At 32.9% G+C, this 25,093-nt stretch overlaps 2 protein-coding genes across 4 annotated transcripts in view; one reads left to right on the top strand and one right to left on the bottom strand.

The window, feature by feature from the left end:
• The window catches only part of LOC123695278, a 59,591-nt gene extending 35,031 nt beyond the window's left edge, over positions 1 to 24,560 (top strand). Inside the window, exons 2-5 of one of the 3 annotated variants that reach the window (XM_045641061.1) lie at positions 19,227 to 19,271; positions 20,221 to 20,372; positions 21,333 to 21,499; positions 23,205 to 24,560. In XM_045641061.1, coding sequence (XP_045497017.1) covers positions 19,229 to 19,271; positions 20,221 to 20,372; positions 21,333 to 21,499; positions 23,205 to 23,391 — 549 coding nt within the window. In that variant the 5' untranslated portion in view covers positions 19,227 to 19,228 and the 3' untranslated portion in view covers positions 23,392 to 24,560. Of the gene's footprint in view, positions 1 to 5,936; positions 7,470 to 19,226; positions 19,272 to 20,184; positions 20,373 to 21,332; positions 21,500 to 23,204 lie in introns of those variants that run through there. The other 2 variants (XM_045641060.1, XM_045641059.1) reach the window with 2 other exon arrangements.
• LOC123695645 lies at positions 2,712 to 4,025 on the bottom strand. The gene has a single exon (XM_045641551.1). The coding sequence runs from the start codon at positions 3,903 to 3,905 to the stop codon at positions 2,712 to 2,714; it is 1,194 nt and encodes a 397-aa protein (XP_045497507.1). The 5' UTR covers positions 3,906 to 4,025.
• Positions 24,561 to 25,093: the final 533 nt, after the last annotated feature.

The following is a 25,093-nucleotide window of genomic DNA, read 5'->3' as shown; positions in this document are numbered from 1 at the left end:
AATTTTATAAAAATAGTACGAAAGTTACTTACAAATAAATTTAAAAGGCTTACAACATAAGTAGTATAAACCCAATGATTATCCTTAGATGCTAATTCCTTAATCATAGATTCTACAATTTTTAAACGCTTATCTAATATTTTAGAATTTTGATTTAAGACTTCAGTAGAATTGATAAAACTATCGGGCATTTTAGATATTAAAGTAATTTTATTTCTAATGATAGTTTGATCGTTTTCAAGTTTAGCTGTAAGTTTTTCGTATCTCGTTGCGTCACTATAGTCTAAATTTATTTTTATTTTTAATAGGAACCTTAGTCTTCCTTTTACCAATCTCTATCGGTATAACGTTCCTTGAACCTAGTCCTATAAACTTGGTTTTATGGAGTATAGGTATACCGGACGATTCTACAATATTAGCTGAATGAACTGTATCCGATTTCGACGTTACAAATTGTGACCTTCTAGGAGAACTCAGCGCCGATAGAGTTTCAGGATCGGGAATAGATATCGTCTCACTAGAATCGCGTTCTGATATAGAAATTGTACTATTGTCTCTATCGCCTATATTAATAACCATAGATTCGTTTTCGTTATCGGAATGCGTAGCGTTAACCCTAATTCTAGACAAAGCATCTGCGTTTAAATTTTGCTTTCCTTTCTTATAAACTATTTCATAGTCATAGTCTTGGAGTCGAAGTCGCCAACGAGTCAATTTACTACTTGTATCCTTTTGAGAGTTAAGCCATGATAAAGGTTTGTGATCTGTATATATCATAAATTTCTTACCATAAAGATAAGGCCTAAAATGTTTAATAGCCCAAACAATGGCTAGACACTCGCGTTCTATGGTGCTATAGCGTGATTCGGTGTCACTTAAGGTGCGGCTTGCATATGCAACGGGTTTATCGCCTCCAATGGGGCCCTGTGATAATACTGCCCCTAACGCTACATTAGACGCATCAGTCGTTAAGATAAAAGGTTTTTCAAAGTCTGGGTATTGCAAAAGTGGTGCATTCGTTAAGAGTTCCTTACATCTATTGAATGCGTCTATGTAATTTTTATCTAAAATGATTTTATTTCGTTTTTTCAGGCAAGATGTTAAGGGCTTCGTTACCTGTGCGAAATCTTTAATAAACCGTCTATAGTATCCGATAAGACCAAGAAAAGATTTAATCTCAGTAGTTGTTTTGGGAATCGGGTAATTAAGTACCGCAGTAATTTTATCGTCATTAGGTTTCAGTCCATCTTTAGTAATAGTATGTCCGAGGTAAATTACTTCTTTTCGTAAAAATTCAGATTTGTCTAGTTGTACCTTTAAGTTTGTCTGTCTGAGTCGGTCAAAAATGGTTCTCAATTTTAATATGTGTTCATCCAAGCTAGTGGAGAATACAATTACGTCATCCAAGTAGACCATGCAATGTATTCCCTGTAGCCCTCTTAATATATTGTCCATTGCTCTTTGGAATGTAGCAGGAGCTGTTTTTAGGCCAAATGGCATTCTAAGGAATTCATAGTGTCCATACTGAGTGCTGAAGGCCGTTTTCTTAATGTCTCGCTCGTCTACCTCAATCTGATGATAACCACTTGCTAAATCAAGTGTAGTGAAGTAGAGGCTCTTACCAAGTTTGTCCAGTAAGTCAGTAATATTAGGAAGTGGATAACGGTCGTCAACAGTCACGTCATTAAGTCTCCGATAATCAACTACCATACGCCATTTTACTAATCCGGAAGCATCGCGCTTCTTCGGAACTAAATGAACTGGAGCATTCCACGGGGAATGTGATTCTCGTATTACATTGTCTTGAAGTAATTTTTCGACTTGTCTATTAATTTCATCTGCTTGCGCAGGAGCCTGTCTATACGGTCTAACAAAAATCGGGTCTTCGTTTTTGGTATTAATTTTATGTTTAACTTCGTTGGTAAAACTTAATGGGATTTGTTCGCAATAAAATATGTCCCTATATTCGTGACATAGGGCGAATATCTTATTACGCTCTATTTCGCTAGTGTGGTCAAGTCTCAGCTTTGATAAATTATTTTTGAGTAATTCGTCATCTTCGTTGTCGTTGTGTTTGTCGTTATGTACAAAGTTACAATCGGAAGGGTCTGATGTTTGAAGAGGTTCGTTAATTTTCAGGGTCATGGGTGATTCTACGCTATTCTGGATTATTGTTGTTGCATAGCCATTAATACAGTTAACTAGTGCTGAGGGCATTCTTACTCCGGGTTTAAATTCTTTAAAGTCAATTACTGCAACACCTGAGTGAAGGTCGGTAGGAATTCTTACCTTTTGTTCACATCGGGGTGGCAAGTGGATAATATAATCTAAGTTATTATAAATGATGGGGATGTCTGTGTTCTTGGTTCTCAGTAGCAAATGTTTCAGGTCAATTATTGCGTCTATTTTTTTTAGTAGGTCATTACCTATAAGTCCGTCATAGCGTTCATCTACGTCATACAAATGAAATTTGTGGTCGTCAGGGGTATTTAACGTTGGAAAAAGCGGAATTTCTATAACTTCGTCATGTTGACTGGATGCATGGGTGCTTATAACTTTAAAGGGTTCATATTTTATAAAATTCGGAAAATATTGGTAGGCAATTCGGGGGCTGATAAATGATCGCGTGCTCCCAGTATCAATCATAAATTTGGAATTAATTTCAGGAATATAAATGTGTGGCAATTTCAGACTTGGATCGCAATTTAACTCTATGATTTTTTCTTTGTAGAGGCTTTCGTTCGAAAATTTTCTTCATCAGACGGATGCACATTAATGTCTTGGGTATCGTCAGTGGGTGTATAAATCTCACTCTTATCGTATTCGCAATTCGTATCATAAGGATTACAGCCATAGTAATTCGTATAGTCGTAAGGATTATAGCTATAGTAATTCGTATAGTCGTAAGGATTGTAGTCATCGTAATAATTGTCATTATACAGTAAGTCGGTTTCGTTCACTCTAAAACCTGGCTGAGTTATATTTTGTGGTCGAGGGGGTGCTGTCCTCATGGAAACGTCAGTAGTCTCAAAGTGGTTATTTTGAGGAGGTCTTTGACCAAAATTCTGTGGCGTTATACCAAAAGTTTGAGGAGGCCTATAACCAAATTGTGGATTTTGATTGAATGAAGGCCTATACCCGAAATGTGGGTTTTTATTAAACGGTTGTTGAGGTGTAAATTTAAAACCAAATTTTGCCTGCTGTGCATTTTGAGGTACATTTGGTATCCCAAAATTAAATCTTTGTTGAGGATTATTTTGTAAAAATTGGGGCACCGTAACGTTAGGCGTTTGCCTCGGCAGCGTTGTATTATTGTGGATACGATTGCGCGATTGGTATTGCTCGTGAAAATTAACTTCTTCTAAAACGATTTCTAAAGCCTGTTCTAATGTACTAGGTGATTTCAGTCTTACAATACGCACCATGCTTTCGGGCAAATTATATAAGAAAACGTTCAGGGCTGTATGATTATAAATCGCAATTTTCGCGCGTTTAATTTCCATATCTACCGATAAATTTACCTTCGATATTAATAATGATCGAATATTCTGTATCCTATTACAAAATTCAAGGTAACTTTCGCCGGATTTAATTTTACAGGACTCGAGAGAGATTTTTATGCAATCCTCACTACGTGGATCACCAAAATGCTGTTCTAGTAATTCCTTTAAAGCGGGCCAAGTATTAATGTCTTCGCGCTCCGATAATAACGCGGCGGCATCGCCTATTAATCTACTAGTTATGGCATGTAAAACGTAAATATTCTGTTCTTCATGCCCTCTAAATTTATTAATTATATATTCACATTTTCGAAAGAATAAATTCAAAATTCTTTTGTCTCCACCAAAAAGAGGAATAAGCTTTAACATATCACTCGGAATTGTTATTACGTTTACGCTTTCCATGTTAAATAAGTACAGAGTAATTAAAGTTCTGAAGTCTTTAACCAATTACAATAATTTCGAATTATAAAAATCACACACACACAGAAATCAATTAAAACACAATATAATAAAAATTTAAATATAGCACAATAAAAAATTATATGTTATCAATTACTATAAAAATTAAACTTGAAATAAAGTGAATCACATATAAAATATAAAATTTATTAATTGAATTACGATCAATTTTGAGATCATTTAAATCAATTAATATTAATATTTCTTTATGCAAAAATTCATTTACTTTTCTTATGTAAAACTTTTATTTAAGTTACACTCTATAACTAATTAGTCTGTGCAGAGTTTTATGCAAGACAATTCTTAGAATTAAATACGATATTTCTTATTGTATAAGTTATAACTAATTACTGATTTAATAGAATTTCATATTAAAACCAGATCCGTTATAGTGAGAGACGTTCAATCCCAAAATAACAGTAAAAAAAAAAAATAGTTAAAAGTCAAAATTACACTCTCGTGAAAAGGATATAGGAATATATGAGAAAGGATGGCAAAAAGTTTTACTCACCAACCGATCGTCGATCCCATGTCCTTGTCGTGGTCGTTTAACAAATTTATATTTCGGTTCTTTTAGGATAGCACGGCCTTTATAGCAATGTTCTAGGGCTAATTTTGAAGACCTCTAGACATGCAGACCTTATATGGCTATCCTACCGGCTGCGCCAGTTAAACTTTGCGGGAGCGATTTGACTTTTTTAAAAAAGAAATAAAATAAAATTAAAATTAAACTTATTTAATTACTTAACTATAACAAGTGGACGATTTGGAGTCACAAATGTTAATGCCAGAATTACATGCAATGATACAAGCGATACCTTATTGCGAAACAAATGTTTTCCATTATGTGGAATGCTTATGTTAAATTGCAAGAACTTTCCGGTGGTCTTGCTGAGGCCAGCGGAAGGCTATTGCTCAACCTAACACAGAGGGTTGGGGTGGATGCGTAACTAGATATATTTTAAAATTTGGACAATCACACAGAATAAGTGTACAAGAGGCCAAGATCTCGGTTCCAGTCAAAGTTTGCTTGTACCGTAAAATTTATATAGTATAAAAAAATTTAACGTTGTTTCACTTGAAAACATCTGGTAAAATATGCCAGTCAATAACAGCTCTTTAAACAAAATTATAAAATAAAAGTCAACGAGAGTCCGTATGAAATAGAAAAGTAAAGTTGAATATAAAGTACGATATATCAATCGTTACTTCAAACTTGTTAGAACGACAATAATGATATCGTATAGAATTGAATGCGCGACTTTACGAGCCATATAAAGAAGTGCAATTGAGTGTTTTCAATAAACTTATTTTTCTAAAGTTTTCCAACGTAGTTAGTAGAGAGATCTTAGAGCTAACAAAAGCTGTAATAGAATAGACACAGCCACAAGAGCTTTTACGTTCCTCGTTATATGAAGAGACGGACCCTTGCATTCTTGGTTAACTTTTAACTACCCTTTTTATATCTTTGTCATCGCTGTCAACATTATTGTTGACATTTTTAGTAGTATGAGTATTATATATTTTTGTGTATATTTTTATTATAGTGAACTTCTTTTTTAGTATTTTCCTAAAATACACCTAGAATGCAGACATTTATTATATGTATATTAAACGCTTAATGTTTAATGGGACAGCAGGCACTGCGAATGAAGTAGTAAAATTATAATAAACAAATGCCTATAGAATTTAAAGTTAATTCGGAGCTTCAGAAACATTTAACTGATCTGTTCATGACGAGTTTCCATGAAGTTGTGTGGATAATTAGCGCAGAAATATAAAGTGACAGTTAAATGTCTTTGATGGATGTAATTGTATTGTAAATCGCGGCACGGCACGGGCACGGGTCGGCGGACTCCGCTAGGCGTGCGGCAACCCGCGCCTGGGGCCGCTCGCCGCTGCGCGCCGCAAATGTGCCGCACTTGCGACGCACTTGCGGCGCGACCACTCGCTCACCCGTGCCCGTGCTTGCAGGATGCATGCGGTCGGCCTCCACTCCGCGCTGGCCATCCGCCGCGAGCGCAAGCGCCGCGCCGAGCAGCAGCGCGCCAAGGAGCGCCGCTACTCGCTGCAGTCCACCGAGTCGGGCGTCACGTCCCCCCACTGCTCCACCGGCAGCCTCGAGCGCAGACGCTACCGCAAGTCCGGCACGGCCGACAATGAAGTCGTCTCCTCCGTTGGCATGCTCCACCTCGGAGTCGTCTTTCTCGTCTTGGGATTATTTCTAGTTGCATCTGGATGGCTCCCCGATGACGTTACCTCTTGGAGCAGCGTCGGCTCCGTCAGCTGGTTTAATGAACTCGTGTGCTCCGGTCTGTTCGCCCTCTTCATCGGCGTATTTTTAATTGTGCTGCACAAATATTTGACCAAGAGCGAAGAAGACGCATTGGAGGACTACGTCCAGAAACAACTGACGAGATCGAGATCTGGACATAGATTGGAAAGAGATGCGGAGACTGGTGGCATGCGCACGAAAAACGCTAGACGTGCGCGTACGACTGAAGTCCTGCCTGAACCTATAACAGAGACTTATACCGAGCCTCCTGCGGACAGAGCTCATGGATTTGTTAATGCTTTAGCTTTGAATGGAGATGCGATGCGAGAAACGCCGCTGGAACAAATCGTCGAAGAAGAAGTGTCAATGGCGTCAGAAAGTGAGCGAAGGTTTGGTAAATTCAACAAAGACACATATTCGACGCCGTCTATGGCTCCGAGTCTCAGTCCAGGGTCCCCGTCAGATACGAAGGAACTACTCTCTGATGGACGTTACATGATCATGTCGAAAATGTGAATAACGAAATTTGACCGTTCGTTGATCCCGTACATTTTACTTTTCTATGGGCTCGTCTTTGATTTCATAGGTAATCATGTTATACCCCGTTGACTTCTTATCTTTTAACTTCCTTCTTTATCCTTAATTCATTTTCATCTTTATCTTTTAGAACTTCACTCGCATTCTCCATTAAAATTAGAATGTTCGGTATCAGCGAATTGTCAAATTGGGAGATAATCGATATGCGTTGAAGGCTATCCCTGTATCCAAAAGACTATTTTTCTCCGACGCTTCTCGTGATAACGTTGTGCTGTGTGCTACCAACGAGTTTACGGCTTCGTGTTAATTAGAAATACCTATTATAATGTATTTTTAAGGACCAATGCGACTCTCGGTTTAAAACGAAATGTGTGTATTTTTCATTTCCAATGTATTGTAGTAAGTATGGTTTATTATGTACCTTCTATATTTATAAAACGATTGTAAAACTTACAACTGCAATCATAAAACGAAATTAGAACGAAGACAGATTGAATGATCGATAAATATTGAATTGTTTCGTAACACGGACGCTTTATGAAATATCGATTGCAGTTGTAATCGGAGTTATTATTCTTTTATAGACTTACAAATTTAGCTTGAGACTGATTTTATTCATAATTTGTTCTTTCATTTTAAATTTATCCAGCACATAAAGCTTAATGCAGCTGTGCCAAATGCATAGTATTTTAAGTTGTTTTGTGTATGGTATAATTCGTTGTTTTATTTTTCATTAAGGCCGTGTACGCGGTCCGTGCGCTGTTTGGCTCAAATATGTGATTTTTCAAACCAGATTGTCCATCAACCACTTATCTTACAAACATATGAATTACTAATAATTTTAGGAAATTTTATTGTCTATATAGTTAGTTAAGAGTTTTTTTCAATTAATACAGTATTTGTGAATACCATCAAGGTAACTGAGCCGATGATTACTTGATTTCGCTTTTAGTGTCAATTTCGAAGCTAAAAATATCTGAAATCGCTGACAGATCTAACACACAATTTTTTTTAACTAACTGCAAAAATCCTTATTAAAATAGTTAGTTAAAAGATTTTTTTATTTTGGACTCCTAACTTACGAAATTAAAATCCGAACAATGTGAATTTTTTTAGAAATTATAGTCGACAAAATGATTATTTTCACCAAGATATTTGACTTAGTTTAATATAATTTTTACACATTGCAATAAAAGAACGTCTTACTTATAAGATAAAATTTAAAAAATCAATTAAGGTACCTCTATTATTTTTCTACAATTTTTTTTAAAGTACTATAAAACACTGCGCGCGACCCGATTAAAGTCAGTCGGCAGCGAGCCTTTCCAGAGAGAGGACATGTTGCTCGGCGCTCTCCTGTGGACTTATGCTGTTCATAGTAAAAGGATAGCGCAAGCCGCGATCTATCGTAATAGATCGCGGAGATTTTGACTTGCGTTAAATTGAATAAGCCCTCTTAAATGTTAAGTTTCTTGTCAAAGACCAAATAATTGAAAATAATCATTCTGGCCTAAATAAGTATGCTGACATGACACTTAAACGTTTGAATCATATTTAAAAAGTCCTCTTGGCCCAAGTTTTAACTCATACAATTATATAAGTAAAAGAGAAACTATATAGGTAACCTTTTTGGTCTTTGACCCATATTGCTATGAAAGCGATTATTTGTCTCATTTAGTACACGGCTGTGAAATTATACTTTCCTATCAAATATCGAAAATTTTTGTCTAGAAATGAATTGGTTGTTATATTATTGCACATTTAATGTGATTGTGAAGATTTATGTGTATGTCACCGAGCTCAATTTTATTTTTATTGGCTTATAGTTTTATCTTAGAATTTATATATTTATTGTTGTTTGTAATCTTGCCACGTCTTTTACAATATTATTGCTGTTGCCATGCACAATTAAGCAATTTTTGATTTTATAAACAATGATTACTTATTCCTTTTTCCATCTTAAAATATTTTCAAGAAAACAGCTAGAGAACCTGGCAATTTTTATGCCACATCAAGGACCATGACTGATGATATCTTCTTTTATTTTGAACCAAATATCACATCAATTATTGTGTCACGTTATGTGGTATCCGCACAATGCGCTTGGGTATCCGCAATCTAGGCAGTTATAACAAACTGTCATAACTGTCAAAATGGACTTTGACAGCATACAAAAGACATAAATCCATACATGAATGAGATATATCCAGCCCTCGATGTGACATAAAAATTCCAGAAGACAATCGATTTATGTAAATTATTTAATGTTTTTAAAGTTATAGTTTCCTGGCTTCCTGGTTTGTTAGTTTTAAGTATCTGAATGTTGTCTTTTTTCAAAATATTATTGTTACACGTGTGTATTGTATTTGCACTTGATTCATAGATTATTAAAATCGTTAAGGATTTTTGACGAATATTAGAAACATTTACAGAGCACATGATATCGATGAACGATTAAAAATGAAAGTAATGTTTTTAATATTTTTCAAATCTTATTATTAAAGCCTTTTTCTACTGCTGTATTTTACGGTTGCCTGGAAATTTGATCGAGTTTAACTGAAATTAGTACAATTGAGTTTGTAAGAAATCTCGAGTAAAATAATCGGTAGAGAAAGTCTGATCGAAATTGTCTACTCTGTGTCTAGAACCAGCTAGCTTGTATATAATTATAATAAAAAGATGGACTTTACAGTGATATAGACACGAATTACGCGATACAGTTGTAATAATAAACCCTCGAGGGACTTAAACAAACTTATCTTGAATTCTAAATAATTAGACGAAATCAATGATAAATTAAATTTTAAATATCGTTTTCAAATGTGCCATAATCATGCGCTTTGCGGCGAAACTTAGATAATTTTTTTACATTTATTCGCCTTTTTAATTCTAGTAGGATTAGATCCGATATACATGCAAGCCCTTTGTAGCAAAATGGTAAAATATAGGTAAACTTCTAGCCCAATGAAAAAAGGCTATATTTCATTATAATAATCAAACGGTTAATCAATATTCATATGAAATTGGAATACTCTCGTTAAAATTCAAATCAATACTTTCGCTACAAAAGGCTTGCAGATCGGTCTCGAAACTAATTGTAAAATAAAAAATTTTGCACAAATAACGTGAGATTAGCTGCACACAAATTAATTATGAAATTTCTTGTGCCTATACTTTTATATTAGGTATTTTATAGGATTGTATCGTTACGATTTTGTATACTCGCTAAGTGACACGTGTAAATACGCCACTTTTATCACTTTAATACTAAATTCTTACTAAATGCCTTCGCTTTTTGTATCCTATTTACAATATTCACGTACACAATACGTTTAACAAGCTGAAATTAATATCACGATTTAATCAAAATAGTGTAGTTTTTTTGTCGTAATTTTTTCAAGACTTTTTTGTAATACAATAGTTATTAAATAGTTTTCACGTCGGATCTTTAAGAAATAATCGAAATAGAAGCATGTGATATCTTCGATATATCCTGTAATAGATAAAGTAATAAATGAGGAGTGGTTATCTCTACTCAATGTCTGTAGCAAAATAAACGAACCCTATTTGATCGTTTTGTTTACCGCACGCCATCCTCATGGCTCATCGATTATTTCCATTTATAGAGCGAGTAAATATTCCCAAAGTAAAGGAGATGTTTTATTAAGGGCCAGATTAATAGAGTATATAAACATGATTATATTCTGCGTTTAAATTTTGATACAATTATTAATTATTGTTTTGTTCACTACTTAAACTGTTTTCAGGAGCACAAAAAAGTATAGGTACGATAATTTTGTGTTGATCATTATTATTTTGTTCGACTTGTGAAATACTAATATCATTTTCGCTAACGTAGACACCTCTATAATTCTGAACCCTGCCTTGATTGGATTGATTTATTTAATACTAGCTTCTGCCCGCGACTCCGTCCGCGCGGAAAAATGAAGATTTATTTTTTTCTACGTAATTTTCCGGGATAAAAAGTATCCTATTTTATGCCCAGGATAATAAGGTATAATTATACCAAGTTTCATCGAAATCGAACCGTTAGTTTTCACGTGATGCCTGAACATACAGACAGACAGAGAGACAGACAAAAATTTTTTTAATCACATATTTGGGTTTGGTATCGATCCAGTAACAACCCCTGCTATTTATTTTTTCAATATTTTCAATGTACAGAATTGACCCTTCTACAGATTTATTATATGTATAGATACGAATTTATTTGGCAATACAAAACTTCCATGGACCTATAACTGGTGAAATGTAAGCCACATGGCCACCTCTTTCAGCCAGTATTAGTATAATTAATGAAACACAAGAGGGACTTGATCGAATAAATTATATTGTACTTTCAACCGACTTCAAAAAAGGAGGTTCTCTATTCTATTTTTTTTTGTTTGCTTGTAACCTACCTATTTAACTTTCGATAGCTAGCTACTAGTTATTATTCTGGGCTTTCGATAGGATGATTTTGATGATTGTTTTTTTTTTTTTTAAAAAAAAGCTGGTACGCTCCGGTTATCCCACTTAAGTTTTGTCTAATTCTGACAATTTAAAAGTGGTTTAGTTTTCTGGTAAAAAATTATAATATATTGTTTCCTTTTACTAAAGGCACGACGTACTGTATTCTTAATACAACATCTCCTTAATATAGCTCACAACCAGCCGAACTTTTTCATATAAATTAGTTTCATTTATTAAAATATAATAATTGTAATTGTTTTTGTTATGTTTTATGAACAAGTTTAGTTATTTTAATATTGTGCAACGCTCAAAGGTGTTAGTTGTGAGTCTTGATGCAAAATTTCGGTGTCGTGAAGAATTTTTATAAACGCTTTTGCGCCTATATATTTATGCGTGTTACGCGCAATACTTTACTATTTCTTAAGATATAATAGATTTAATTTTCTGTGATTTTTTGTCTATTTTTTGTATCTATAACTAAAATTTTTAAGATCGTCTTCAAATTCCTTTCAAACGAATTTTGAGTCACTTTTAGTGTACAATTTTTTCGATGATTTTTTTCAATTTTTTTAAATTATTTCTGAAGAGATGATACAAAAATAGATAGAAATTCACAGAAAGTATCACACTATCTACATCCGTCATCAAGTATCTACAGTCACAATGCAATATTTTTCTAGAAAAAACTACTGTTAAAATCTATACTTATCTTCTAAGTACAAAATAATATCTGCGCAGATCTAAGTTTTTTATATCTGTTATTTATTTGATGTTAATGATATAGTACCTATGTAACATTTTTTATTCAGAATAATCATCATTCCGTCTAATATTGACGCTATCTGATTTTAAATGACATTTTGATTAAAATACACAGGACTAGAATACATTTGACCCCCTTTTTATATCTAGGGATACCAATCTAGACTCCGTAGATATTTACAATTTAGATAAACAAACTCTTAACTAACAAACTAAATATTTTACCATTCAGTAAATTCAGATAATAGCTACTTAGACTTTCACATACTACTCACTACCCGTAGTTTCAAGTACATCCTTCTGACTAATCTAGGGTTGACAACTGTCTACTATATCATGCCTCTGGGTTTTTTTATGAACTCAATGTGTTTTTTTTTTTAACAAATTAACAGAATGTAGCTTAATTTATATAGTTTTACATTACTTTTGATAATAGTTAAACTCAATTTTCCTATATATAACTAGTCATATAACTAGTTTAGACAAAAGTTGACAACCCTATCCATAGCTCTCTTTGTATGTTTGTCAACATAATGTTCAAAACAGCTAGTGTATTTAAAAAGATTCTGCGCAGATATTCCAACGAAGAGACTTGTTTAATTTTAAGTTTTTATTGTTATTTATTTACAACTGGTTTATATTATTGTATCTATATCATTTTAAGTAGTGATCTTGATACTTCTACTACAGAATATGTTAAAGTGTTTTATTGAGAATATTTGCTAACTACATTTAAATTAGAACTTATATGATATTAAACAACTTCTATATTATCTATGAATGATGCCTACAAGTATGACAAATAATCTACGTTATCTTATACATTGCTTAAATTGTATCTCTTTGTATATTTCCTTAAAAAAATATAAAAAAAAACATGCATATTTATGCAACGTTCTCGATAAATCACTTCAATATTAGTCACATTCAGACCAATTTCTAATAGTTTATTAAGATAATATTGTAATGATACAAAAATCTACAAGTATTATAGCGATCCGTATGTTAATATTTTTTGTAAATTAATATTTTTATCGATGTTTGAGAGAAAGCAATATCGATGGTATTTCAGTATGAACTATTTTTTGTTTCTTTTTATCAAACGACAGCTCTTAAAATTTAATTCAACATACAATTTTTCAATCGAATAAAAGGGTTTTTGTTAATTCTTTGATTAATTAAATTTAACAAATTTTCAAATGCCTTGAGATAAACAAATCTAAAATGTTTATAAAATTTACTTGTCTTTACTTAATATTGCCTTTCATTAATAACAGCTTTGTACGAAGCTCAAATATCATTTCTATATAAAACACATTATTAAATATAAAAATATCATACCGTAAAATATCAACAAATTTTAAGACCCTCTTCACAACCCTATTGCTATTAAAATGAAACCCACTCCATAGACCTATGAAATAGATACGGCACGAACATCACATAATTCAAAACATAAGTTATTTATTAACGTAATATTATAGAGAAGTTTGCAAAATATTTATATGAAAATTTCCTCAACATAACAGGAATAACATTTAGACTTTCGGCATCCAAATTAACAGTAATAGGTTCATGATATTAACTGCAATAGGTATTACTTAGCAAAAATTAAACTAAATCGAATTCTATAACTAGAACAAGGAATTTGCATTTACTCTTCGATAATTTCCAATTAGTATTTTATAAATATACATTCCATTTAACTTCCAATTACAATATTTAGTAATAACCGAACAACGCAAAACTTATTTATTTTATTTATTTATTACACTTTATTGTAATACAAACATTAAATAATAAGAAACAATAAAAAGAAAATATGGTACTAGAAAGATGTAGTACAATTTATTATATTTAGCTTAAACGAAAATATGAGTCGCATTTCGCTGTACAAAATGAAACTTTCAAAATTTAGTAGGTAGTTTTTACGTTCGCGTTCTAGATTTTATTTATTATGGAATGTTTATCAAACAACTTATAAAAGTTAATACAAAATGCATACACAATATTTTGTATAATCTCTGTATTTCACGTTAACTCACGTGCATTTGACACTGTTTATACGCTTTGTTGATGTTGTTTTATTTGAGTAGCAAACACGATGGGTTTGTTTCGAATAAAGGCGATGTTTTAAATCCCAGATGGAAAATCAAAAAATAATTTAGCTATAAATATTAACATTGAATTAGCTTTCTCTCAAACATGTTAAATTAATCACATCATTCCACGTTAGTATATTTAATTTCACTCGATTTATTACACTTAATAAATAATTAAAATATATCTGTTATTTTATTCGTCTGTTTAACCCACCTGGAAAACTTTAAATTTAAATAAATAAACTTTAAATTTGTATAGATAGAATATAAATTTATAAATAATTTATGTTCATTCACACTTATAGATAAAACACAAAAGTAAAGAAGTAGGTATCGTCTATATTAAATTTAATTCACAAACTCAAACTCAATTATACCTACTTAGCAAATGTATATGTACACTACGTACTGACTAAAATATTTTTAAACTTCTTATCGCAAAAAAACCTTATATGAATATAATATGTACATAAATTTTAAGAAATATAGTTATCAATTCGATTCTAATGCAAGCGACGACAGACGCTACAACTAGTGTAGCAGTAACCCAGTAAAGATCTAAAAGTGTATAGAATGTAAGTACAGTGCGATACGCTCGCGCGTCTGGCCCCACCCCTCAATCGATAAACTGCTTTACACTGTACAATGTACATGCTGTATGATTCTCTATGAGAGAGAAAATACTGATAAAAATAAAAACACTACAGCTTGTGTTAGATTTACGCGATTTGTTTTCAGATTTTTTCACACATACAAGAACATTAAACATTATATCTACAACTAGCTGTGCCCCGCGGTTTCACCCGCATTGCTCCGCTCCTGTTGGTCTTAGGGTGATGTTATAAATGGGCTATTTATCACCGAAAGAATTTTTCAAATCGGACCAGTAGTTCCTGTGATTAGTGCGTTCAAACAATCAAACTTTTCAGCTTTATAATATTAAGTAGGTATACACATCTGAAATAATAACATAGTCGTCACTCATCCCTACCAATATTATAAATACGAAGTGCGATGTAAAGACTCAATCAATTTAGATACCTACATTCTACTGATTTACTGAGCTTATCCACATCCTTTTAAATCCAAATCACGTTACTGTTAGCAAGATCCTTCATGAAATTAAATCGTCACACAATAAGCACAGATAATTAAAACTATCATAGTACTATAAGTGTAGCAGCACAGATAATGTAGTAGCAGTATGTCTTTTCTTATTGCTTTGGCCCTGGTCCCTGAGTGGGACAAACTTTGTCCTATTTGTTTTTATCGACCTCGACAGATTTATTTAATTTGCGAGCGAATGTATCTACTTTTACGCTGTTAGGTACTTGATTGAATTGTATACATGGTGTACTTGAGCGAATTGCCTTGAACATGTAGTACTTTAATATAATAAAAAACTTGCTTTAGCCCGTGGCTTCACTCGCGGGTTCTCCGGATAAACAGCCATTTATGTTAGTGTAGATATATTATAAGAGTAATTGTTGTTATAATTAAACAATGTTTTATATAATATTCTACTAAATAATAAACTGAACTCTAGTCATGATTCTTCCCGGGTTGATCTGTGATGAAAACAAATTTAAATACCTATATAATGACGAAATATTTAAAATTTTAAATCGCTCAAGAAGTTTCACACTACTTATTCATTTCATACAAACACACCATCAAATTTTCATTTTATAATTTTTGACACACATTAAATTAAAAAAATTCTTACTTTTAAATGAACTTTTAACCTCAATAGACAAAATGAAAGGGTAGATGTTGAACTAATTGGTCTTGGGTCAATAACTTGAAACTACTGCCAACTCTGAGTTCAATAACCCCATTTTCAAACTTTAAACTGAAATTTATAGTCTACTACTGTAATTTGTTACAGTAAAAATATCGCATGCAAGTCCAATAACCCATTTAAAATGCTTAATTTCGAACTTTGGTTTTGAAAAATTATTTATAGAAATGCGTGCGAATTTTGTTAAATGACATCTCTCTTAAATAATTGTTTTGGCGACAATGCATGATAAAAGGTGTGTGTGTCATATAAGCATGCCAACAAAATAGGTACGCATAAAAAACACAATCCCCTGAGCACAGCCGGGGAAACTGAAACGAAAGTTACTATCAGAAACACATCTATAAGACAACTTAATACAAATATACGAGCGCCACTAACTTTTAACAATTTCTCATACACTTTACTAAAAGCTATTTGACGTGTAATTTTTCAACAACGCTAACTGTCAGGAGAAGTGTTATTTACGCTGGGTGTCCTCTCATATCTCGAATGTCGAGGAAATACTGAATTACGGTACATTCAGACTATACTAAGTATATTACTTGTGGTATCATGTTTTTGACAGTTTACCTGACCGCTTGAAGAATATGCAGTCCTAGTACCGTCCAGTCAGATAGCATCATGATCCAGATACTTTTTAACGGATTTTAAACAAGATTTATTTATTAAATGAGCCTAGTCTGAAGCTTCCAAATACGTTAAAAATTCTTAAATTTAATTAATTAATCGCGAAATGAAACTCAAGAAAATGTTAACCAATTTTAAAAGAGGTTTTTCATTTTGATCATAGTTGCTGATACCTATTAAAATATTGCTAATGTGTGTTTATTTTTTTGTTTATGCATTTTTATTTCTCCGAATCACATGATAGATTTGACTTAGGACAATTTAGGAGATCGAACAAGTTTTATTCAAGTTGGTACATTTGGAATTGAGTACAGTCAGAATTAATTGATCCAACTTACATGTGTTTTGAGCAACATCTTTACCCCGTTTTTTACAGTTTAATATTAAAATAATATGATGTATTTAAAAAAGTAGGTTACATCATGTGAATAGGTGAACTGTTTTAGACAGGTGGAATAATGAAGTCGTATCCATTTATTTTACAGAAAACAATTGCTAACAATTCTATTTACTATTTTTAACTATATATCCTTATTTTTTACTATATATTTGTTGTCTGAAAAAACGATGCGTACTTTGAATATCTTTATTCATTATTTTATAGATATCTTCTAGAATATAAATTTACGTCATACAAGGCTCAATTTAGCACTTAGCTTCGTTCGAAATGGCCACTGAAACAGTGATCTGTTAGAGCATTTACTTGTAATCACTAGCTTTCATAGACTAAAGATTTATCATCATCATCATCATCATCAGCCCATATACGTTCCCACTGCTGGGACACGGGCCTCCTATGAGGGTACAGGCCATAATCCACCACGCTGGCCAAGTGCGTGTTGGCGGATGACACATGTCGTCGAACATTTTTAATTCTTCGACATGTCGGTTTCCTCACGATGTTTTCCTTCACCGTTCGAGCAGTGGTGATGTTACAACATGCGCAGATAAATTGAAAAATCAATTTATTTCCTGCGCGCTCGCCTGGTCTCGAACCACGGACTTATCGATTCGAAGTCCGAGGTCTCACCACTGAGCCACCACTGCTCATAAATAAAGATTTATGATATTATTCATATAATATACGATATGGTACATTTAAGTAAAACGCTTAATAGAAGGGTAGCTATTAATATGTTCTAAGATTGCTTTAAAAACAAGTTATATATGATGCTCTAAGAATATGTGTTAATTGGGTTATTGTCATATTTTTAGTCGTCGTAATCTTCCTATATATAAATAAGAATGGAACGATGCAGATGCCTTGAGAGTTTTTTAATGAGAGAGTCTTCATGATCTACAAAATTACTAAGACAATTTATTGTTTTTAGAATTTAACTATTCTGATCGAAAGCGTTTAAATACAAGCAAAAGAATAAGACATCAAAACATAGATACAAATTCACTGTTAAAGACTGGAACTTTAAAAGTTAAAACCTTTGACAAAATATATTTCTTTCTACATATCATATTGATACAGTTTATATTAAACACAACAAATTTTACCACGAACTAATATAAAAATTATAGTTCCATGAAATAAAAACATTAATTATAACATGGACATCAGTCGACACGCCACATCTATAGTCTATACATATAATAAATCTGTAGAAGGGTCAATTCTGTACATTGAAAATATTGAAAAAATAAATAGCAGGGGGTGTTACTGGATCGATACCAAGCCCAAATATGTGATTAAAAAAATTTTTGTCTGTCTGTCTGTCTGTATGTTCAGGCATCACGTGAAAACTAACGGTTCGATTTCGATGAAACTTGGTATAATTATACCTTATTATCCTGGGCATAAAATAGGATACTTTTTATCCCGGAAAAATACGTAGAAAAAAAGTAAATCTTAATTTTTCCACGCGGACGGAGTCGCGGGGGGAAGCTAGTATTTTCCTATAAAAGTTTAATTCATATTAAAGAATTGAGTTCATGTTTAAAATGTCGAATGTTTAATACTAAATAAAATATGGGTTGGGCTTTAAGTTTTACAAGCACTTGGAAAGCTTTTAAAAATGTATATTTTTCCAAGTATCGTACGATGGAAAATGAAGTTTCATATTAAGTATTTACATAGAAAATAGTTCACGTTATTTAGATAGAAGATTGCTTCATACTTTATTTTACATTTATGATAAAATAAGTTCGTTGGATATCATACGTTTTAGTGCAGTACCATGTGTTATTTAAAAATATAATGTCGCTTAGAGTAGATAAGAAGAATATTTCTGCAATAGATACCTAATATGGACAGTTATTATGATTAAGTACATTAAGATAAGATAGAGCCTAAAAATATTTTTATTACCTTTACAGTCTTTATCTCATTCACCAGCATATTTTTTTTTTAGATTATGGCAATGAGCGAAGACTTTTTGCCTGTATCAAGTTAAAAGAGCATACCTATACCTAAGTATACGAAAAGCACAGATTATAATATGTATATACTAGCTGCGCTCCGCGGTTTCACCCGCGTGGCCCCGTTCCTGTTGGTCTTAGCTTGATGATATAATATAGCCTATAGCCTTCCTCGATGAATGGGCTATCTAACACTGAAAGAATTTTTCAAATCGGACCAGTAGTTGCTGAGATTAGCGCGTTCAAACAAAGAAACTCTTCAGCTTTTTAATATTAGTATAGATTAGTACCAAAACTGTATTTTTAATATTTTTCAGATATGCTCCAGTCTCTATTACAACCAAGTAGTCAACGCACGAAGTGTAAGTAACAAAAACAATATAAATAGAATGCTTTGTACTCAATTTAGTTATTAAAAATTGCTGCATATTAAATATGAAAATAAGGCAATATAATATTACCTAATTTTCATGCTAACTTCGCTTCAAGAGTTTTTATATAACACTGCATTACATTTTATTACACACACTACTATATTTGCACAAAAATGCTAGTTGTCGCTTAACAATTTTTCTGTTATTGCTTTCTAAACTTCTGTCATAAAAACATAACTAAATAGTATTCTTATATTTAAATTAGCATCGGATATGTATAGCTTGGAGCAGTTGTTAAATCGATATACTATTAACCTATCTACGCAACTAAGCATGAACAATCAAAGTTATATCAGTCATTACTTCTAGCCTTTCTTTCAAATATTTTAATCATTTAATACAACTCTAATCGTTCACAAAACCATATTTTCTTAAATTTTTCTTACTTTGGAATGATTTTTCGTAGTAATAATCTAATTTAGTGTTATACTAACGATTAACACTAATAATAATGACAAATTTACTTCAACCCGTGGCTTAGTACCTGTTAGTAGAATTTGTAAACCAAATCCGTCAGTAGTTTACTTAGTTTCGATGTTCTAAAATAACCCAAAACAAACTATCCCATTTATAAAATTATTGGGATTGACAAAGAATTCCAATTACACTTTTCCAAATTTATACATACACACACAACACATACAAAAATATACAGAGAACAAAATTGACTTTAAAATTAAAGGCTTCTAGGCAACCGAAAGACAAATAAAACAATCGGTGTGCAGTATCGCAAAGAACACAAGCTTACGCTTAAACAGTCAAAAAATTAGCTAGGCTCAGTCAAGATTCGAGGCACATACGTGCTCGTCTCTATACATTTAGGGTAAACCGCGGGTTGCAGGTACAGCTAAAAAAATGATTGGAGCAATGCCCGCAGTGGCCGTGCGGCATGAGCGGCGGCGGGCGGAGAAGCGCGCGGGCGGGGGGCGGCGGCCCTCCCAGCTGCCCCTGCAGGTCGGCAGAGGGCTGGAGGAGGCCACCCCCTCGCCGGATCATCGGTTCCGACATGAACTGTACTTCTGTAGGAAGGTAAATTGAAAATTCATATGGTATGTATCCTATCTTGCGAAACTTTAGGTAAGGATTCATATCTCTTCTTTAGGAAGGTAAATTCATATGCATGGTATCTATCCTGTCTTGCTAATAGGTAGGGATTTAAGAGTAATAAAGACATCTATACATAATATAATAAATCTGTAGAAGGGTCAATTCTGTACATTGAAAATATTGAAAAAATAAATACCAGGGGGTGTTACTGGATCGATACTAAACCCAAATATGTGATTAAAAAATTTTTTGTCTTTCTGTCTGTCTGTCTGTCTGTCTGTCTGTCTGTCTGTATGTGAAGGCATCACGTGAAAACTAACGGTTTGATTTCGATGAAACTTGGTATAATTATACCTTATTATCCTGGGCGTAAAATAGGATACTTTTTATCCTGGAAAAATACGTAGAAAAAAATTTATCTTAATTTTTCAGCTTTATCCATAGACGTTGTTCTGTAGAACCGCGAACACACGTTGCGTATGATTATAGGTCTAGCCGTATTTGGGTCCAATAGATATTTATAAGGCATGGCATGCATGGCATTGTCAGAGTGACTCAAAATGGAGAAATAAACCATCCACGCGAAGACCGACATCCGCGCGGACGGAGTCGCGGGCGGAAGCTAGTATAGAATATGTCCATTGCTTATGGTTAAAGTTGCTCAACGTAATATTAAAATGGAAGTTTGGATAGGTACAAGATATCTTTATAACTGATTTTGATGATAATAAAAGTAATATATATGTTTTTTCAGTAATAATGTTAGTAGAGCAAGTCTAATTGTTTTTAGCAAAAACAATAACGTATCCTCTTGTGATTTTCAATTATTTTAAAAGGATTATTTTCCAAAAAACATACCTACAAACAACACTGTTTCTTTAATCTTTATTTCGTCACAACATAATCAACTTCAGCCATTAATTTCTGTTCACCACATTTCAGACGGCATTCCTACACGCAGTAGTAGGTTCCCTTCTCCTGGGGATCGTGGTGCTTGTGGTCGGTTTGGTACAGCTGTCCCCGGGGGCGGAGGCCGCGCAGCACCGCTACTACTTGATGGGAGCAGGGGCTGCTCTTATTGGAGCCGGCATCATCGGAGCGGTGATGAGGTAAGTCGTTACTGAAGTTTGTGGAGGAAGGTGGCAACCTGGCAAATATAAATAATAAGGCAGGATGCAAGATCTGTGTACAGTTTAATCGAGACAGAAATTAAAAAAATGCATCCGATAACAAAATTGGTTTTTATCCGATACTAAACTTTTCGATACAGGATCCTTCCATCATTTACACACAGACAGATGGTGTGAACTGTGAAGGAATAGGTACAATGCAATTACCCGATTTCAGAGACATGCGTCGGTATAGATTCTGTAGTACACATTTCAATCCACAGTTTTACTCGGAAATTAGATATAGAACAGTGCGCTAGTGTAGGCTGTGTTAGAAATTTTCAAGCAATTCCGATCTTTTTATTTTTTGTTAAAGAGTAACAGACCTAAATATTAATTTTACATACCTATTAGTTTATTACTTACAGCAGGATTTAGTAGGATTGGAAAGGTTATTAACATATCACTCTCTTTTCCCTAATCCAATCATTTCCAAAAATTGGATCGTTGTTCACCATAAAATAACCCTTTTCCAGTCCATAAGCCCTGTCCAATGTCACTTTGATACGAACTTGTTTCGAAAATTCCCTTACCTCCATCACGCCTTTTTTATTCACGACCAAAGTGCGAAAAATAATATCAATATTTTATAAAACAAATTGTAGATAGGAATATAGATTTTTATCCATTTTTCTCCTTCGATCATTACGTGATTTCAAGCATTTCTTTTATAAAGTATTCGTTGTTATTATAATTTAGAAACTTCTATAATTTAGAACTTTCCAAAACTGCTGAGCATTTTTCAGAAATAAAATCTACTTATACGTCTTTATAGACGTCAATACCCTACTTTTCAGAATTTTTGACCACGCTTCCTTTTATAACAGGGTACTATTGCTATAAAGTTTTTATGAAATTGCGTTATCAGCCAGTAACATAGAATGTAAACGGCGTTTTTACCGCTCGTTACAAAACCATTTCGTTACTCAGCTTAATTAAACTTTGATAAGTTATTAGACTAATGAAAGCCGATCTAGTTATGTGGAGACATCAGACAACTCACGGTAATTACTAACGAAGACATACATACATATAGAACAATGTTTGCAAGCCTTAGTATCTAGGGCATGTTAAAAATCTCCAGGGCCTATTTGTTTGAAGCATCTTACAAACTAGTATTTGCCATTGTTCGTAACATATGAACCAAAATGAATGCAGTACTTTCGTAATTGAATTTTTGATCTATCAGTAGCAATAATTGGAAATAGAAGCACTTGTTTATCTTCGAGATATTCGACTCTCAATAAAACTTGTGTAGGACTTAAGCAATATTGTATTGAATCCTTCATAGATTGCAACTCTGTCTCGGATATAGACGGAGTTTACAATCGTGATCTGAATACAGCGAAACTTAGAAACTTGAAAATTTGTTATATGGTTTTGAACTGAATATAACTTAACATATAACTGTTAAAGGTTATCCATATCCATACGAATACGTATCTATTAAACACACAGCTATATATTATTAGCATATTTAAGTAAACACGACCATTACTCGGCGCTATACACTTACTATCAGGTGACGAGTCTGCTGCTCGTAATAAAAAAAAAATTCTCTAAAGTTTTGCTACACTCCCTAATCACACCAATATCCAAACTCCTGCAAATTTCCCCACTTTTCTAACCATAATCTTCTTCCCAGGTGCGTCTGCATCCACTGGTACAACAGGAAGTATCGCTCCGACTACCACGTGCCGGCGCCCCACGCTGCCCCCAAGCCTGTCAGCGTGGTGGACGGCCAGGAGTACCGACCCAAGCTCAAAACCCAGGCTAGCGTGGGACGCGAGGTCGACCTGATCAAGCAACCCTCAGCAGCCAGCGACACCTAAACATTGACCATACTTTTAGAATAATCTCTGGCGTCTCTCTGTGATTGGTGGTGTAAAATGTAAATATTTTAGTTTATCTTGGTCTGTAACTTTTAAGTATTTAATTGTGTTTATGGTGTGTTTAGTTGATGAATTGCATAGTTATCTTCTGTATGAGATATAGACTTGTAGCATTGTTTATTCTCAATATTTAATGTCTCGGTAATATTCGATATTCAGTCACAGTTAGATGCCGTTTTAGTATAAATATATTGTAATATAAGTTAACCTGTGGTTCTGTACGTGTAGAATCATTAAGTTAGTCTTACCCTTTAACGGTAATTTTAATTTGTATTTTGATATAACTTTTGGAACTCTATTTCTAGTCCTTTTATTGTTTTTAAGGATTTATATGAGATTTTTTTATTAGGATTTTTTATGTGTTTAATTGTAAACCTATTAGAATTAAAACGGATATGCGTTCTTGTATTATTCAGTCAATGACAATAGAGATCATTATTTATTACAGAGGAATATATTCGTTACATATCATAAAACATAATCTGAAATTATTTTTATCATAAAAGAATTACGAATTTCCTGTTATACCATGTAAATATTTATTTCAAAAATATACTTATCAATATGTTATCCTAACCCTACCGTCCGATTGAACAAAATTTTATGAGTTTCTTTTAAGGAAAATTCCAAAATGTATCGCTAATATAAACTTAATGTTAATCAAAAACATGCTTGTGGCCATGTTTGTATCACATATAAGTATCACATATGTAATAGTATATAAACAGATACGGTTTACATTATAATACAAGTAGTTCTACTAATTCTTATTGGTACAATGTCTGCTAAAACATCGCGAACTTTGCCCAACAATGCCCAAACTGAAACTTGGTTTCAACAAAAGTCTTATGAATACAAGTAACCCAATGCGTGCAAAATTTTTGGCTTTTTTGATAGGGCTGCCATAGGAATAGCTATTGAAAAACATCACTATACCTAATTAAAAATCGCAGGTCTGATTATTCCCATATTGTAGCTGCATGTATTATAGTGTAAATCCACTTTTAATCTCGGTGTACTTAAAGGGTAATAATGTAATTTTTTAACTTAAAGTGTTGCTTAATACGGATTGCGAAAATGCAATCAATTTATAATTATTGTGTGACAATTTTGATAATTATAATATTAATTTAATACACTCTGTTATTATTAAGGTAATAATACCTAATATGCTCTCTAATCTATCAAATTGTGTATTTTTCATCTGGAGTTTTAAAAGTACTTACAACTCTACAGTTTCTTTAAGCGATGACCCCTTAATTGCTAATTTAAAATTATTTTGGTTCAATTTTGAGTCATCAGATTTATTTCCCAAACCACTTCCGAATGATTTGTTTTGTTTCAAATCTTAGCATTTTAATCTTAAGAGACTGAAAAGAGTGTTCTAAATAAATCAAATACTCGTTTAATCTATGATATTTTTGTTTTCTTCTAGCTGAAATGATTCGGTATTTATTTCTGATATGAGTTTACCGATATTTTGTATACCTTTTTAAACGTGGTATCATATATCTAAATCTCACTTTATATATGGGTCCAATAATTGATCCATACTTGTCATTTCATATATTAGATTCTATACACGTTTCTTTATTGATGTTGTATAATATCATAATAATCTTAATGTAAGGTCTAGTGAACT

This window comes from Colias croceus, chromosome 11, assembly GCF_905220415.1.
Source record: "Colias croceus chromosome 11, ilColCroc2.1".
In the NCBI taxonomy this organism is placed as follows: Eukaryota; Metazoa; Arthropoda; class Insecta; order Lepidoptera; family Pieridae; genus Colias; species Colias croceus.
The sequence above is the reverse complement of the archived record's forward strand: the minus strand, read 5'-3'. Positions and strand labels throughout refer to the sequence as shown.